General features: G+C 44.6%; 1 protein-coding gene across 7 annotated transcripts in view; it reads right to left on the bottom strand.

Moving 5' to 3' along the window:
* The window catches only part of SLC23A2 (solute carrier family 23 member 2), a 130,372-nt gene that overhangs the window by 43,752 nt on the left and 67,743 nt on the right, over positions 1 to 18,877 (bottom strand). For all 7 annotated transcript variants that reach the window (XM_058563159.1, XM_058563158.1, XM_058563154.1 and 4 more), the window contains 3 exons: positions 12,851 to 12,949; positions 7,311 to 7,427; positions 4,761 to 4,918 (listed from right to left, as the gene is read on the bottom strand). In XM_058563159.1, coding sequence (XP_058419142.1) covers positions 4,761 to 4,918; positions 7,311 to 7,427; positions 12,851 to 12,949 — 374 coding nt within the window. The remainder of the gene's footprint in view (positions 1 to 4,760; positions 4,919 to 7,310; positions 7,428 to 12,850; positions 12,950 to 18,877) is intronic.

Consider the following 18,877-nt stretch of genomic DNA (forward strand, 5'->3'; position numbering starts at 1 on the left):
GGCGATAGGCAAATATGCAAAGAAACGCACAGAACTCGGGCACAACACGGTAAACCACTCAGACTTGGACAAGTCTGAAAATCTGTCCTAGAAATCATGAAAGCTGAACAAGAAACTTCTGCTGCTGCTCTAAGCCTAAGGAAATTAGGGCTGAACTGCAAAAGCTACGCACAAGCCATCTGCAGTCCTCATGGCTGTGACACGGGGAATGAACCCCACTCCCAGCTACATCAGCGCTTCCCTCCGGCACTGTCCCAGCCTTACGTGCCCTCTGCCCCAACTGCTTTATCTGTTTATTTGATCCTGTGGTGACCAGGAAGTAAACGCACCAGTCTGTTAAGATGATCATTCACAGCCTATGATGAGGGTCTATTTAGCATCTTGCAGAACTAAAAGGCTCTTGAGATTATTCATACTCTACAACATCCCAAATGTATTTTAGGAAGCTTATAATAATCTACAAAAACACAATAACAGCAAAATGTCATCCACAGGACAGCTTAGGAAGAGCTGCCTCTCATTTTCACAATAGGAAACTGAGAGCTGGAGAGGTCACCTGTGCAAAGTCATAACGCTGTGCAGGTCCCTCTAACTTCTCCTGTTTGCTCGGTCCACTCCCCATGTGTGAAGGGAGCAGAAATCGTTGTTTGCCACATGCCGTAGGCCAACGCTTTACACTGGGAACTGTAGGTTCTGACTGCCCACAGGATTACAGTTTATCATTAACACATCCAACGACATGATTTTAACCAGCACCGGCAATGCAGCCAGCTCTGAACAGCACAGATTTTGGTGAGCCCCCTGGACTATACCCCTAACCCCATCCTGAGTAAGAGCTGGGTGTCTGAGTACCAGGGTGGGTCCTCAACCACAGTCTGACTGCCAACCTTGCCCTGCTGCAAATACCAGGGGTGAGGGAGCGGGGGTGGTGCACTGGGATATTTGCCACTCTTGGGATTTCTGCTCTTCTCTCACGAAACCCATAGGAAACTTGGGGCCAAGGGCATGAGAGGTGGTTCAGCTGGATAGGGGAGCCCTGCCTCTTTGGGCACAATGGAAGGAGGGGAAGATGGAGGAAAGAGGAATCAGAACTCTAACAGAAAGAGGTGAAGGACGGAGAGATGGAGGGGGTGGGGGGAGATGAGACACACGAATACACAGGTGCAGCAAACAAGCCCCAGAGGTGGTGAGCAGCCAGGCAGGGAAGGAAACGCCCCACCCACCTCACTATCTGGGTTCACCTTCACACAGCAGGCCCTCAAATGTACACTGGACAAACAGTGAAAGGAAGGAGTCAACAACAGCTTGAGGCTTTGCAGGAGTTGGAAACCATACCACAGAGGCCTTCTCACTGTTTACCTACTGGACCGGAGCTGGAAGCAAGGATCCACGGTAAGAAGAAAGTGCTGTTAGCACAAAGAGAGAAGTAGAGCAAGAGTTAACCACGTACATGTGTGTGCGTGTGTGTGTGTGTGTGTGCCCGAGGGGCCAAGGGGCAGGGGGGCATGTCGTGGTTGAGGGGTTGCTCCCACACTCTCCCCGCCCCAAAGGCAGCTGCTCCAATTCACTCAATCATAAAGATTCTTTAATTAAGACAAACAAGGCACACTCCAGGCCTCTCTTCTTTCCATCTCAGGATCAAAAGCAGGAACGGACCTCCAGAATGTTGGGCTAGAGCTAAACTCATCACTCAGACCCCAACACACACACACAACCCTCTCTCTCTCTCCCCCTCTCCCTCTCCCTCTCTCACACCCTCCCCCTCGCCTACCACATCCCATGCAGTGGAGTTCTGTAGACTCTGCTTCCTTGCTGTCTCCTTAACATTCTCCTTCCTGTTTCCCCTCTAGAATCCTTGCCTGGGTCTCCATTTCCTTTCTCTCGGATATCTGTGATCCCTGGATTTGGTCCCTCACTCCCCTCTACATAACACTCAAGTAATGTCTTTCAAGGGACAGCCCCAGGAGACGAGTCCTCTGCCAATGAAACCTTCGCAGATTCCCTGTGCCCTGCTGATAATGCCCAAGCACTGGAGTCAGGCCCAGAGCCTGGCCTCTGGGCTCTGCTCATGGAAATCACTCACCAGGCCATGACTTCCTGCCTTTGCCCCCGCCCTTCCCAGGATGGAAAAAGCTACTACTTCAACCCTCCTGGGCCAAGAAGCTAACTGAGTCTTCAAGACCCATCTCACACGCTGCCATCTCCTCCGTGACTCTCCCTTCAAGTCCCCAGCAGGACATCACCGCAAATCCCTGATGCTGCCCTCCATGCTGCAGGGCATGGACTCACTTCATCACCGCCACGGCCTGGCCGTCACCGGGCACCTTATACACACATGGTTCGCTATGTATCTGTGGGACTGAGTCAGTATTTTTCCCTTCCTCTTTTCCCAGGTTAAGAGTATGGACACTATCCCACACCCTGACAGCCACAAAAAAACCCATGTCCTAAGACAAAACCACACCAAACCCCAGCAGCACACATATCACTAATGTGGTTCGTAGACATGCTATCCCGCCTCCCGATTTACAACTAAGCAATGGCTATACCACGGTGAAGATGGGACCCACTGCTGTCTCACACCACCCAAGGATGTGGGTGGGGCTTCCCTGACATCTGCCACAAAACAGCAAGGAAAGCTGCTCTCACCGAGCCTCCTGGGTACAGAGCGCAGACACACGCATGTGTATGCACACGCACAAATGTATGCACGTGCACGCATGCTGTGACGCTCTGTGTTGGGTCCCTGAGCCATCCCAGCAGGTGCATCAACTCCCTCTCCTGTTCTTTCTTAGCTCAACTGCTCCTTCGGAGGGGGAGGGAGAGGTGAACTGCACTGACCCATGCTGCTCTGTTTAGGTCTCCTGTGCCCCAATGATGGGCAAGAGGGTGCTAAATGGGTGCCCTCACATCACTGAAAGCACTCACCAAAAGTTACCCAAGCCCTCCCTACGGAGTCCCCATTAGGCAACTGTGCCCACCCCTCCCAGGCTCATCTGTGGTCAGTGCTAGCCTCCTTGGCACGAGAGCGGGCAGAGCTGCATGTGGTGCGTACTGCACCACAAAAAGACATCTTTCATTCCCCGTTCAAGTCAACCAACAATTCCCAACCACAGGCACTGCCCACCGTTACAGATGGTTTGTGCTACCAGTTCCCTGATGAGCCAGCTATTGAGAAAAAGAACATTCCCCCAGAAAACCAGTGCCCTATGTACAAGGTAAGGCCCCTAGGTCAGCCAACAAAAGCTTTTTAATCCGCCCTGGCCTTGAAATACAAAACCTTGAATGCTGTTTCAAAAGAATGAAAGATGATGGCAGCCAAATCTAACTACCTGGCTCTAAGAAAATGAATCAAGTCCTCCTGGAATGCCCAGAACACATCTCCCTACCCTAGCAGGTCAATGACACCCTGCCCCTCTCCTCAGGAGTTCCCTAAGGAGACTCCCCCCTTCGGAAGTAAGGGATCTGCTCAGCCTGGTGACTGTACGCCGCCCTGCAGGGGTTGGGGTTGTGAGAACTCCAAGAGCTGGCCAGCCCCACAGCCTTCCTTCCTTCAGCAGACCTTCAAGGAGCTGCTGCAACCCTTCCCAGGATGCTGCCTGCGCCACCAACCAGAATCCCTAACACTGCTCACTGTTCTCCCATATTCTCCTGTCCCCCAAAGTAAGGGCAACCCTCTCAATGTCCCTGATGATTCCAATTCATTGGAATATAGTCCATGATTCCCAACCTGCCTTGTTTGCCCTCTCTCTTTGCTCCCACTTCCCCAGCAGGGAAGGCAAAGCCCTTCCCCAGATCGTCTCTAATGGAGCAGGAGACAGAACTTGCAAGTCTACCCTGCAGCCCGCACCTGAGGACAGTCCTGTCCCCACAGGCTCCTCCCCTTGAGCAGAGCCCCGGGATAAAGGAAGAGGCTGCACTGTGAAGAGGGCGGAACAGGGGACCGGTGAGGACAAAGCAAGCTTGCAGGAGGAGCAGGAAAGGATGGTTCTCTTCCCTCCCATGCCAGCTCCACACCCATTTAAGCTGGGGGCTGGGGATGCACAGGTGAACCAGCTGGAGCCCTGGCATCAGGAGGGGAGCAGGATCCAGGGGGAAAGACACAAACAAAAAAGGAGAAAGTGGAATAAGAGCCACATTAGAAGAATGTACACAAGACGCACGTGTGGGAATTCACACGAGCACACGCACAGGAAGGTGAAACAGCAGGGCCCAGGGAGGAGCTCATTCAGCTTGAGTGCAGGGAAGGGGAGGGCAGGGCTCAGAGGAAGCTGGAAGGGTGATGGGACAGAGAGCAAGGGAGAAGCCTAAAGGGTGGGCACATCCTGGTTTTTAAACAGAGAGTGGGGCTGCAGCCTGGCAGCACCAAGGAAGATGCGAATGTTAGAAAGATGGCACGGGGGCAGTGCACAGAGTCACCGAGCAGAGCAAGGAGAGTAGTCCTGAAGGCAGGGAAACCAACTGGGAACCTAGTAGAACAGTCCAGGCCTGAACTAAAGGAATGGGAGTGGGCAGGGGGTACTGGAGAGAGCACTTGCCCTGCCAGGGGGTGGGACGGAAGGAGCTGTCGTCTGAGTTTCCAGCTGGCACAACTGGGTGGGATGTGGTACCACCCAGCAAAAGAAACACGGGAAGGGGGGTCATGGCCACTAGGACACTCCCCGCCAACTCCAGGCAGTCCTTCCAAGCAGCCCCAGGTGAATGGCATTGCTCGAGGCCTTAGGGGGCTTCAGCGTCCCAATTCAGTACCCCAATCTCACCTGCATCCAAACGTTGTCTGCAGCAATGTTGTGATTCCCACGCAGAAGAAAATGGTCCCGATGAGCTGGCTGGTGGCCCACTGGTCGTAGCCCACGCACATGGCGTCGGCCAGCAGGAAGGGCACCGCGATCGTGCCACTGAAGCAGGTCAGGTAGTGCTGCGGGCGACAGTGAGACAGAGACAGAAAGAGTAAACCCTTCCTCGCTTTTTTTTCCTGATTTTATCCTACTTTGCCCCCCTGTTGTTTTTAAAAAACAGCCCACGTGAAGAACCCCTATGGTTTTTTTAGGTACTCACTCATATCATATGCCAAGTCTTATTTCTTTCTCAGCCTTTCTCCTTTTCATTATTTTCATTACTTTCTCCTTTTCATTCGTTTCTTTCATTTCATTTTCATGTCTTATTGCTCATTTGTATTATTACTCGCGTGAATCCAGGCCAACAGAAAGGAAGTACTTAATACAAGCACTGGTGATGTTTTACCTCATAACTCTTACTGGGAATATTTGCTTTTTTTCAAATGCTTTGTCAGCATTGATTGCTAAAATCATAGGTCTTTCCCCTCTAATCTGTTAACTTGAATTGTGTTGCACTGAACCATTCCTGAAACAAACCCTAGGTTAGTCATGCTATATTTTATTTCTGGGATTTGATTTGCTAATATATATACGTATATATAAAATATATACGTATATATATTTTTTTTGGTGAGGAAGATTAGCCCTAAGCTAACATCCATTGCCAATCCTCCTCTTTTTGCTGAGGAAGATTGGCCCTGGGCTAACATCCATGCCCTTCTTCCTCTGCTTTATATGTGGGATGCCGCCACAGCATGGCTTGATGAGCGGCGTGTAGGTCTGTGCCTGGGATCCGAACCTGCAAAGTCCAGGCCACCAAAGCAGAGCACGCAAACTTAACCACTACGCCAGACTGGCCCCTTGATTTGCTAATATTTTACGTAGAATTTTACATCTATATTCCTAAGATAGTTGACTTTTTTTTTTTTTTTTTAATTCTTTCAGGTTTTTAAAATTCTTTCAGGGTGTTTCCCATCTTGTTCTTTGGTCTGGCATTGTCTGAACTCAGGGAAGAGTTAAGGGCATATAGAAGCTGTGGGAATCCTCCAGAAAGAGCCCATCCCACTCTTCCAAGGGGGCTCCTCCCTTACTCTGGGCAGCAGGCAGGACATTCCCAACACTCACTGCTCACTCCCTTCATCCCAGAGGCCCACTTGTTCAGTTCCTACCTCTGTTCTGCCAACTTTCTACTTTTCTCCTCAATAGTTCCCCATTGCTGCTCATGTGTACCAAAAATGTGTTGCCTCCAGTCCATGAGGCCCAACTAACACTAACAGGTGTTTCACATGGGGAACAGAACATTCCCATCCAGGACTTCTCAGAGCTGCACTGTGTATCGTCAAGAAGGGCACAATGCTTGCAGAGTTTTCCAATCCTATTTGACCAAGGGAGATGTCTAGAAACATCTGTAATATAAACATTTCAAAAAGCGAGTTTCCTGAACCTGGTTCGGGATGCTCAGCTCAAGGCAAATTATTCACCAAGACCACTCAGCTCCTTTGGCTGCAACCCCTCCTTTATGAGACACCTTTCAGTCCAGGTTACCAAGTGCTCTGATACCTGAAGGGGAGGGGAGGGGCCTGGAAACTGGACCAAAGTATCAGCTGTTGGCAGGTACAGCCCCACCTCCAAGCGAATAAACCTGTCTGGGCAATGAGACTAATTTTCTCAGTATCTGAAACACCTCAGGTTGAACGGATCATTCAAACTTGAAAGGAAAAATGAAAGAATGGAAAGTTAGACATCAGAACAGAGTCCAAGCTAAAACAACCAGGGCAAACACAGGCCAGGGCAGCAGCTTGTGTTGCCTCCCAACTTGGCCCCTGGTCAGTCCCCCCAAGCCTGTCCACCCTCCCATCCCCTCCCCTCCCCTCCTCTCCTCTCCTCTCCCCTGGCATTGCTCTGCTCTGCTCCCACTGGAAGCTGCTGTGGTAGACAACTACCACGGCAAAGTCTGCTTTCCTTTAGAAATAAGACTGAAACCTCTCATTTATGTCCTGACTAGCGTGGCACTTCAGTGTTACCCATATTTCACGGCAGGGTTGACCATGACCATGGACTGGTTACCTAGGAATAGGAGGTGAACACTAATTCTTCTTTTCTCTCCTCCTCTCCTTTCCTCCTCCCTCCATCCTCCCCTCTTTCTATATCTCTATGAACTATAGAAATGATCCCTGAAAGTATAGTCTTTTTCTATATCTCTACGATCTTTTCTCCTTCCTTCCATGTCACTTCTCTTGTTTACTCCCAGGACATTTTCCTTCTTTCATTCCCTGGTTAACCTACTCCTCCCGTTCTTTTCTTCCTTTGACGGTTATTAAATTGATATTAACAATTCCCTTTCATCATTCTTCAAAGAGTAATTCATAATAAAAGTTGTCAATTAATAAAAATCAAAATTGAATTCTTAAAAAATCCAGACAGACAATTCAAACATCTGCTGGTGGGTACATCCTAAAGGAACTATCTTACCTGCAACCCCAGAAATATGCAGAGGTACCAGGGAGGAACATCTTCTATGGTGTAAATCATGTCCGATCTCTGGGGGTCTAGACTGCCAGTGCTATCCAAGGTCTCGGCGAGAGAGCTCTGTGCGCGAGGGGGAGACAAGGAGTTGTTTAATAAAAACAAGGACTAAAGTTATCTCAGCTCAGTACAGGCCACTGTCACTGAAAAGCAACTTTATCAAGTGGCTGCTGCTCTCCCATAAAATTAAGCCTTGGTTACGTCTGATGCAATGCTCAAGCACACTCGCTCAGTGGGGCAGGCTGTCCTCAGAGTTCGGGGGTTCAGTATCCTTTGCCATCGGCTCATCCCCAAGAGCACCCCGCTTGCTCAGAGCTTCTTCCCCAAGCCTGGGGACGTCTTGCAAAGAGAAGAATGCTCCCAGGTCGAAACCACAAAGTGATACCTTGGCATGAGCAGTCCTTGGGTCGTGCCCCGAATGAAGAAATGATAAGAAATGCTAACTGCTTTCAAACAGAGAGCACTGATCTGCCCCTCCTACCCATCCCACCCCTGCAAAGAGAAAAGATCTTTGTACCTAGAAATAAAGTCCCACACCCTTCTATCAAAACACTGCTGCTCAGACACAATGGCGAGGAAGAAGAGCAAAACTCAAAACTATACAGACACAATGACTCACATTTTGCTCAAAAAACAGACTAAAAATGTATTTATAGTTGAGGAGACAATTTTTTTTCTTCTTTTTTTCCTTCACTACTACTAAAGATTTTTTTTTAACGTCAAGTGTTGCCAGCTTTTGAAGCCAAACTCTTCACCAAGACGAGACACTTTAGGTTGTAGTCTAGACACTTCCAGTCAGCTTCAGCTTCACTTCCGAACTCCTCCAGTAGCCGAGGCAAACAAAAAGCTCAAGGTAACTCCAACTTGGTGCACGTACTCTCAAAACTTCTCGTTTCCAAAACCCTATGAACAATTTCTTGGAATCTGAGATGCACATCTTTTTTTTTTAGTCTTTTATAACCTAACAAAGTGCCTAACAGGAAACAAAGTTAAAAGATGTTCCACAAAAAAGATAAAGATGATGATATTCTGACCCTTGACCATATCCAACCCAATTCATGTCCTCTTGTCCAGTGGCTATGGCACACAGAAAGATGCTGACTCCATGTGTTTGTCACTCAGTTTTCCAGGCACAGGGCAAGAGGGATTTAGAGGCCAAATACCCCTGAGCAAAGGAAGTGACACAATTCAAGCTCACCTTCTAAAGCCTGAAGGTACATGTCTGATGTAAGTTGACATTTGATCTAATCCAAATGTGAACTGAACATGACCTTTCAGAGAAAACTTTTTCTTCCATTCAAACAATGGACATTGGCAGATTTGCATTGTTCAATGGGTTAAAACAGATTATGTGTGTCTTTAAAAAGTTTGTTCATAGGGGTGGTAGAGAACGTACACGTGTGAGGAATTCACTGTGTGGTAATGTGCAGTACAGGATTAACTGAGCAGGTGAAAAGATAGATTATTCAATAAACGGAGTTGGGGTATTGAGTAGCCATCTAGGAAACAAAGTTGGAGCCACATCTTAGGAATAATTCCAAATGGATCAAATATTTATTAAATGCAAAAAAAAACCATGTAAGTACTAGAAGAAAACAAGAGAATTCCCTTATAACTGTAGAATAAAAAAAGGCCTTTCTAACTATGACACAAAATCCAGAATCCATAAAAGATTAACTACATCATTTTTATTGGTTCTGTGTGGCAAAAATACCATAAGCAAAATCAACAGAAAAATGGTGACATCTGTAACTCATATTGATAAGGGTGACTCTCCCTAAAATATAAAGATCTCCTAGAAATCAGTAAAAAGACCAAGAACCAATAGTAAAACTGCATAAAAGACATAGAAGGAAGTACACAGAAAAGGATATACGATTGGCTCTTAAGCATGTGAAGAGAGATGCAACTTCTCTAATGAAAAATACAAGGTAAAGCTGTAGCCTGACAACCCAAATTGAGACATACTACCAAGTAAACTGGCTTGTGCGATTCAGAAACATCAAGGTAATGAAAGCCAAAGAACACTGAGGAACTAATGCAGATTAAAGGAGACTAAAGAGACACATAATTAAATGTGCCAAGTGATACTGATTTGGATCCTGGACCTAAACTAACTTACTTATTTTGCTATGATGGACATTATTAGGACAACCGAGGAAATTCGAATAAAGCTTAATAATTAAACTATTTTTATTGTAAAACTGAAATTAAATAATTAATGAAAATAATCAACTATCAATAATAATTGTATGAATATTAATATCTAGATTGGGGGAATTATACCGCAGTTATATAAGAGAATTTCTTTGCTTTTAAGAAATACTAAACTATTAGGGATAAAGGAGCATTATGTAGGTAACTTACAAACAGTTCAGAAATAATAGGTATATAGAGAGAATGATTAAGCAAATACAGTAAAAATGTTAACATTTGGGGAATCTGGATGGCAGGTATACAGGAACTCTTCATATTATTTTTGGAATTTTTCTGTAAGTCAAATTATTTCATACTAAAAAGCTTAAAACATCATAAAAAAACATATTATGATGACATTTTCCACTTATCATGCTGGCAAAAATCCTAAAGTTTGATAAAATAGTCTCTGCAAGGTTGTGGAGCAACATGCTCTCTTATACCTCCAGTCACAGAACAAACTCATATAGCCCCATGAAGGACAATTTGGTAATATCTATATGAATCACAAATGCATATACTCCTTCATCCAGAAATTCTCTCTCTAGGAATTTGTTCTAGACTTATGTGTATGGGAAAGGACCTATGTACAAGGTTATTCACTGGAGCATTGATAACATCAAAAAGACTCAAATCACCACTCCCCGACATCCAGGGCTCCCCCCAAAAGAATGCCCATCAACAGGAGACTAGTTTTAACAGACACCAGAAAAGTCAAGCTTTTCATAAAATGAGTGAATATATTACAACGAATAGTTCACTATACTCTCCATGTAGTATAGAGAACATGTAGGCCAGTCTCTCTCGCCCCCAGTTCTCTTGTCTCTCCTTGAATGTCCCATTCTTATTTCACAGTCAGGTGTTCAGAGAGCCTTTCAATGCCATCTGAAAAGAAAGATCCCAAAGGGCTGCATCTTCTGGTGTGACGTTTTCTTTGCACAAATTCAAGACAGCAGAGGATCATTTTCCTCATCTTTAAAACAGGGATAGTGATAGCATCTTTCTAATAGGGTTGCTGTGAGGACTAAATATGACAGGTTGCTTAAAGCATTCAGCCGAGCGTCTGGACCATTAGCACCATTCAATACACGGTAGCTCTTCTCACTATCCTCATCATCTCATAAGACAAGAAAAATGGCCAGCAAAATAGAAAGATAATCTATCTCACTAGTTCAAGGAAATACAAGAAAAATGGCCAACAAAATATGAAGATATTCTATCTCACTAGTATTCAAGGAAATACAAATGTATCAAAGTTTAGATGATGAAAAAAAATTTCACCCCAACAGGTAAATAAATCTAGCATAAAGTCTAGCATAAAGGTGCTAACATAAATGTGCCAGACACTCTTCCTGCCAACAAATCACTAGCACCAGTAAAAGGTACCGTTATAAATGTTAAAAAGCCCCTCTTACTATCCATTTCAAAAGATAGCCATCAATTCCTAGATAATGGAGGAGGAAGTCTAAAATCATGACAGCCAATAGCCTGGAAATTCTGGTGACTGTGTGATTAAGGACAAGTATCTGAGGACTGGATGCAGCCCGACAAGTCTGTGAATTCAGAAGCACTTTGCTACAAGATGTACCACTTGGATGTTGAGACCCAAGCCAGCGAGGCGGCAGCCCTCCGCCCAGATCCCACCCCGTGGGATGAGTCTCAGTTGCAGATAGCAGGCATCGGTCTACACACCAAGCACGGCTGCTCTCATCTCTGCGCCCGAGGAACAGCTTGGAATCCCATGTCTCAGCGAGAATCCAATTAGCCTCTACTAGACTTATAATAGCCTGACCAAATAATAGCAATATTGGTCAAGACAGCCAAAAATGAAATTTCAAGAAAGAAAATAAAGGACAGAAAGAAAAAAGAGAGCAAGAAAAAAAGAAAGAAACCACAGACACAAAAATTTGATTATTTCAGCACTTCAATATAATTTCTTTGTTCTTTGTCATTTTAGCAATTACACTGTCAACTTACTGCATTAATTTCTATCAACTTCCTAGTAGTCTGTTACTAGAATATACAGTATATACTGTCTAAAGGAAAACAGAGTGGTGCTACAATATAATGCCTCATTAGATAGTTGACTAAATTAGTAAATTTTCACAGTAAAAATAAAATCTCTTTTAAAATTCTATCAAATAAAACTCAAATGAGGGCCAGCCCCATGGCTTAGCGGTTAAGTGCGCGCGCTCCGCTACTGGCGGCCAGGGTTCGGATCCCGGGCGCGCACCGACACACCACTTCTCCGGCCATACTGAGGCTGCTTCCCACAGACAGCAACTAGAAGGATGTGCAACTATGACATACAACTATCTACTGGGGCTTTGGGGGAAAAAAAAAAAAAAGGAGGAAGATTGGCAATAGATGTTAGCTCAGAGCCGGTCTTCCTCAGCAAAAAGAGGAGGATTAGCATGGATGTTAGCTCAGGGCTGATCTTCCTCACACACAAAAAAAATAATAATAATAAATAAATAAAATTAAAAAACTGTTTAAAAAAAAACACAAAAACTCAAATGAAATTGAGAAGTCTTAGGGCTGCAGTGCAATTGGGAAACATCATGTTATCCAAGTTTTCCTACGTGTTCGACACAGCGGCAGATACAAAGAGAAAGAAATCAACGCGTCAGGACCCTCTTTGGGCAGTTCTCTCCTGGCCTCTATGAATATGGTCACACAGACTGACCTGTCAAGGAGATAGGAGGGGGCAAAAAAGATTCTCCCCATTTCAGCATGTGATTTCCATTTGCTTTGGTCAAAGAGCTTTGTCCAAGGCATTTTCATGGTCTACATAAACTACCTACTGGTTTCTCTCATTCTCTTATTTACTGAACTCACAGTATGTACCACGCACGATGTTAATAACTCTACATATATTATTTCATTTAATCCTCACAACAACTTTAAGACAAATGTTGATATTTTCATACCCACTTAGAAAGGAGGCAACTGATGCCCAGAGAGCTTAAGTAATTCCCTTAGGGTCTGAGTCACATTAGCATCCAGACCTAACTCCAGACCTCAAACTCTTAACTACTTCGCTCTGAGGCTTTTTAGAGTATCTACATAAGTACCTCTATATGGGTCTCACCTTAATTGCCAATAAAACAATTAAAAATTAGTACTTTCTATTCCTCATCACTCCTTCTATTTCTATTGTAAAGAGAACACACCCACACAGACACACACCGGAGGGGAGAGACGAAACCCCAGATGAAGGACATCCGTGTCCCCGTACAGGATCTGAGGCAGTGGCGGCAGGTGAGTGGGTGGGGCTGATGAAGGGGTACCTTTTCTGCGATGCCGTTTTCCGTTGTATAGATTGCCATGAGCTCTGTGTCTTCATTGTCCTGTTCACCACTCGATGTGGCACCTCCATTTATCACCACCTGAAGAGAAACACTCCACTTAGAGGCTGTTTCACTGTACACCACTCTGCTGCATGGAAATATTTTCCCCAAAAGTCTTTTATAATTCTCATAAGAGACAAAACCTCTGCGTTTTTCACCTATCAAATCAGCCAAGTTTTGAGTTTTCTTAAATGAAACTCCTGACAAGTGCATGTTGCAACAGTGACTACGTGTGTTTTTGATCAAGAAACACACCACGTGTCCCACAGAGTGAGGCTGCATGAATGGGGGGTCAGCTGAGGGAGACCAGAAATGGAACATCCAAAGAAACCACAAGGAGCAGGGGCCCCAGGGGTCTCCAGGGGCAAGGGAGGCTTAGCTGAGGGGCCACAGCTGCTGTTTCTGAGCAGGTAAGACGCATCCTGAGCTGCCTTGACTAAGATCCTTTCCCAAGTAACCGCCTAATGACGACTTGTAATGTGGCACCCCCAAGAGGAGGAAATGTGCTAGTTAGGGCAACTTGCCCACTGCTCTTCACCTAACTTACTAACTTATACTTCTCACTGTGATTAAGTCAACTAGCCCACTGGGTTTGCATGTGCTTGTGGCAGTGGGCTATGCCAACCAAATCTAGTTTCTGGGACCTCAGGGTAAGGACCAGAACTCATCCTAAGGTGACTCAAAGAAAACATCTGGGCACCTGGTGGGTCACAACCCCTTTCATGCCTGCCCTTGGTGGGTCCCCCAACCTATCATCTTAGGTCCTGGCTGCCTATAGCAGGAACCTTAAAATACTTTTAGTCTTTGGCCAAATGGTTCCATTTCTAGGAATCTATCTTGAAAAAAACAATACTTTGTATGTATGAATAACAGCACAACTACATTTCTTAAATACAGAGGATAAAAAGGCAAAGTGCACAAAAAGTTTAAATTCTGGTATTGTAAAATACACTAAAGAGAAGTAAAAGATGAGTGACGGCCTAAGAGAAAATACAGTTAACACGTAACAAAGGGTCCATATCAGTGATTCATAGAGAACACCTGCAAATCCATATTACAAAGAATCCAAAGGAAATGGGCAAGGATAGGAGTATACAATTCACAGAAAAAAAATTAAAATATCCAATAAAGCACATGAAAAGCTGTTCAACCTCATTTAAAATTATAGAAATGACAATTAAAATAAAATTTCATTTTTTAACATAAATTAGGAGGAAATTTTAGAAGACGAATCTGGTGTTGACCAGGGTGTGAATAAGAGCTACTCTAAGTTATTAGAGAGATTATGTTCTTGGTGGAATGGCCTTCGTGGAGGGCAATTTAGCACTTGGATTTAAGAGAGGCATTTTCTCAGAGCCAGCAGTTACACTCACAGAAACTTATCCCCCAGAAATACCCACGCAAGTGGTATGTACATTCAAGGTTGATGACTGCAGCATTATTTAAAATGCTGAATACTTGGAAACAACCTAAATGTTCACCAAAAAGACAGACGTTATCAAATTATGGTATATGCATTTCAAGAGTAATATTCAGGGGCCGGCCCCGTGGCTTAGTGGTTAAGTGAGCGCGCTCCACTGCTGGCGACCCGGGTTCGGATCCCAGGCTCGCACCGACGCGCTGCTTCTCTGGCCATGCTGAGGCCGCGTCCCACATACAGCAACTAGAAGGATGTGCAGCTATGACACACAACTATCTACTGGGGCTTTGGGGGGAAAAAATAAATAAATAAAATCTTTAAAAAAAAAAAAAAGAGTAATATTCAAAGAATATTTTACCATTAAAAAGAATAAAACTGATGTACCGATAAGGAAAGAACTCCAAGAAACAGTATTAAAAATGTCACAAAACATTAAGCCTAGAATTATCCCAATTATGCTAAAAAAAAAATAAAATTTTAATAACCTCCCTACCTGTCTAAATGCTTGGTAAAGAATCCAGAAAAGTCACAAACCAATATGAAGGCGGCCCTAGGGGCAAGGATTAATGATGGGCACCTCTCATTCTTCATTCCCAACCCTTCTTTAGCATTTGGATCTTTTACAATCAGTATGTATTTGTGTGTTATCTATATATTGCTTTTTAAAACTGATAATAAAAAAATGTACACCAAAACAGTATCAGTGGTTGTGTTTAATCAGTGGAGCCATTTTTACCTTCTTTTTCCCTTTACATATTTTGGTAATTTTCTAAAATGAGGACAATTTATTTTTACAACAGGGAAGAAATTAAAAAGACTAAAGATCCAAGCAGCACAGCCTGGATTGAGGAGGTCCAGAGAGATTTCAATCCACTTATTTTTGCAGTTGAAGAAATCAGGCCAGAGAAAAATTTATCTTACAAAGTCATATAGATTATAAGCCAAGTCTGAGGCTAGTTTTCCAGTATGCTAAAGATCTCAATTAACTAGTACATAATTCTCACAGGGCAAAATTTTCTTATATCATTTCAAATAAAGAGTTAAAACTTTTAAAACTCTCCCTAAGTCACGCTACAGCTTTCTACAAAGGCCAACCGCGTCTGTGACGTCTGCCTGTAAAACTAGCTGCCAGCAAGATACAGGTTCCCAGCCAAGTTCAAGTTCACAACACGAAACTAACTTAGTATTGGAACCATGCTCCAAGTCATATCACAGCAGCAAGCAACCCACTGAGAAGCCAAGAGGTACACACACTCAGGATGAACTCTCTTAAAACAACAACTTAGTTACTAATCATCAGAGAAACCCAGGTCTGATTTAAAGTCCTCTTCTAGCTAAAACTAACCTTCATCTGTATTCATCACCAGCTGCTGCAAGGAGCAGCTGCTTCAAGGGTATGGAGTTTCCTTTGGAGTGACGAAAATACTTTGGAACTAGACAGAGGTGATGGTTGCATGGCATTGTGAATATGTTAAATGTCACTAAATTGTTCACTTTTACATTGTTAATTTGCTATGTGAATTTCACCTCAACAATTTTCTTTTTATCTATATAAGTGGCACAAAGAGGAGATTTTGGTAGGAGTTGGCAGCTCTCATTCCTCCCGACTTGCTGCACTGATACACACACACACACACACACACACACACACACACAATTAAATAAGTACTATAAAATGCAGATGCTCCCCAGCCTAGGAAAAGGCTCACATATTCATTCAACAAACCCTGTTTGAGCATCTGCTGTGCCCAGGCAATGAAAATGCAGTCCTGCCACTCCTAGGAGCTCCACCCGGAGTGGGTGCCAGGTTAAGGAATTCTGACTGAACAAAGGACGCAGCAGGGAGCCATGAAGCAGTGCCAAGTACAGGCCCACCACAACCAGATGCGGGCTTTGTGTGACCACGCTGCCCGGAGCGGGACAGTGGAAGGGGGGGCGAAGTAAAGGGAATGATGATAGGAACAGAGGCAGGCAGACTCTTTAAGAGGCTACTACCGGGCAAGAAGGAACAGTGGCCCAGGCCAAGGTATTAACACTGCTCTGGGGAAGGTAGTCTTCAAGAGAGAGCAAGGATGTGGCCTTAATGCCCCCTGGGGACTGCCCAGACAGCAGCTGCAGCACCACAGCTTCATGCGGTGCATGTGGGGAAGACACCACTGCAACCAACACCCCAGCCCTGGACCAAACGTTGGGGGCAGAGTGGTGAGGTGCCCAGGCTGCTGTCCACTCACTCACCTGGGTGGCTGGGTGGATGGAGGCGCCAGTCCCAAAGAGACTGGTGTAGGGAGGGGCGGAGGGCCAAAGTGGTACAATAGAAGTTTGTAAGCCAATTCAAAATGTGTCTGATTCAGAGAAATCATCCCATAAAGGAAGCTTACCCTCCCAGGCCAGTGTAGGAAGTTTATTTAATGGTAAATATTATTGACCTATGATTTCTAACGTATTTCCACAGGTCAAGCCATCCCTGAGGACCTCGGAGCCTACCTTCCATCCGTTAGCCTCATGGTCCAGAGCTGAGCCGCTGCCTCTCCCTCATGCCACCCTCATTCCTGAAGTGGGGGAAAAACGCGCCCCTTCTCCCCAGACCCCTGCTCCACACTCCACCAGAGCTCCAGACGGGAATGGGAACAAGCCTGGAAAGTGGGAAGTTCTGGGACAAGTGGGAGATGAAACAGGTTTTTACTGAAGGGAGAGAGGGATTCAGCACCAGAGGGAGGCCAAGACCATAGGAGGTGGGGAAGCCCCCCAGGGCCACTAGTGTGACCTGCTGTCTCTCCTGTGTGAATGTGCAGGGAACAATGAAACATTACTGAAAGAGTAAAACACTAATTTGTTTTACTAACATTTCTCCTTTGGTTAAGCTATTCTAATGGTCCATTTTTTAAAAAGACGTGAAATTTAACTTTTTTTTTTTGTGAGGAAGATCAGCCCTGTGCTAACATCCGCCAATCCTCCTCCTTTCTTTTTTTGCTGAGGAAGACTGGCCCTGGGCTAACACCCTTGCCCATCTTCCCCCACTTCACATGGGACGCCGACACAGCATGGCTTGCCAAGCGGTGCGTCGGTGCATGCCCAGGATCCGAACTAGCGAACCCCAGGCCGCCGCAGCGGAGCGCGCACACTTAACCACTTGCACCACTGGGCCAACCCCGTGAAATTTAATTTTAAAAATCAAATGTTAAGATCAGTTCTTTAGGAATGGTATTGAACTTTTAAGAGAAAAGGATAAAAAAATGTTGCTGATACTATCAAAGCTCCACGCTTTTGAATCTCTAAATATTATTTCAACTGGGAAATAAAACATGCCTTGGAAAGCTTTCTAAAGTTAATAAAAACGGATATTCTTTTGAGTTATTAATAGAACGCAGATAACAGAGGGGAATCTTGGCATCTCTCATCTCAGGAAATTGATCAAATTTTTATAAAAAATATCAGATTATTTAAAAACCTTTTGGGAACAAGATGTCCTTTCTTCCCCCAAAACTATTTGAAACCAAACTTGTGGCTTTAAATTTTTTTCCCCTAAACTAATATTGTACAATCAATCAGCTGTGAAAGCAGGTCTCTGCCTAAATTTGTCCAGTTGATTTTGTCTGTCTCCAATATGCAGGGCTATGTTGCTGGTGGGGGGGGGGCAGTCTATTGCTCAATAAATATAACGTTTTTCTTGCTCAAGTGTTTTATTTCTACGAAGCTAAGACAATAACACTAAAGTATTCGTTTCTAAACAGTAATCCTGAGATAGTCAAATGCATAGGAAGCAGGAGTGACAGGAGCTGAGGAGCGTCATGCTGAGTGTCACTACCACAGCAATGCCAGTTGAAACTGACAGCTGAATGAGGCTGTGTTACTCAAACAGAAGCTACAGTGAGTCAGCGGCTGCAGAAACCTGTGAAGTGAAGGGTACAGGTACCTGGGAATCCCTGTGCCTCTGATCAGAGGGTTCCGAACTCAATTTCTCACCTATTCAGGATCTGGTATAATTCACCCACCACTGTCATGTGTCTGGGAGCTAAGTGAACCATTTTATACTAAAACAATCATTTTCAGAATAGTAATAAAGTTTCCCAAATTAACTGCTTTCTATTCCTTTAATAACAAAGTAACACATTCTATTCTTACTCTTCCTACACACACACATACACACACACACACACAGACAAGATTATTCCTCTGATATCCATCTCCACTCTACAATTAAAATGTGTTTTAAATAAAGAATAAAGATATCAAGATTAGTGTTTCCCAGCCTCTAATCCAAGCCCCTTTTTAATGAACGTAAAAATCTCCCTACTTCAATATTATTTGAAATTTCAAAATTAACTGCCATGAAAAATAAATCAAAGTGAGTATAGTACAGCATATGCTACACCTCCAGAGCTTGTCGATCTTAGGTTACTACTCCCCAAAAGATGCAGCTGGTGAATCTGACATAACACGAGCAACCCTGAAGTTGGCTGAGGCAGCAAAGCCCCTAATCTTGTTTTCATTGCCTCTTCAAATACGGCAGCCCCCTGTGACACCTGGTGGCCACGTGCAAGCAAAAC

Source organism: Diceros bicornis, chromosome 19 (assembly GCF_020826845.1).
Source record: "Diceros bicornis minor isolate mBicDic1 chromosome 19, mDicBic1.mat.cur, whole genome shotgun sequence".
Lineage (NCBI taxonomy): Eukaryota > Metazoa > Chordata > Mammalia > Perissodactyla > Rhinocerotidae > Diceros > Diceros bicornis.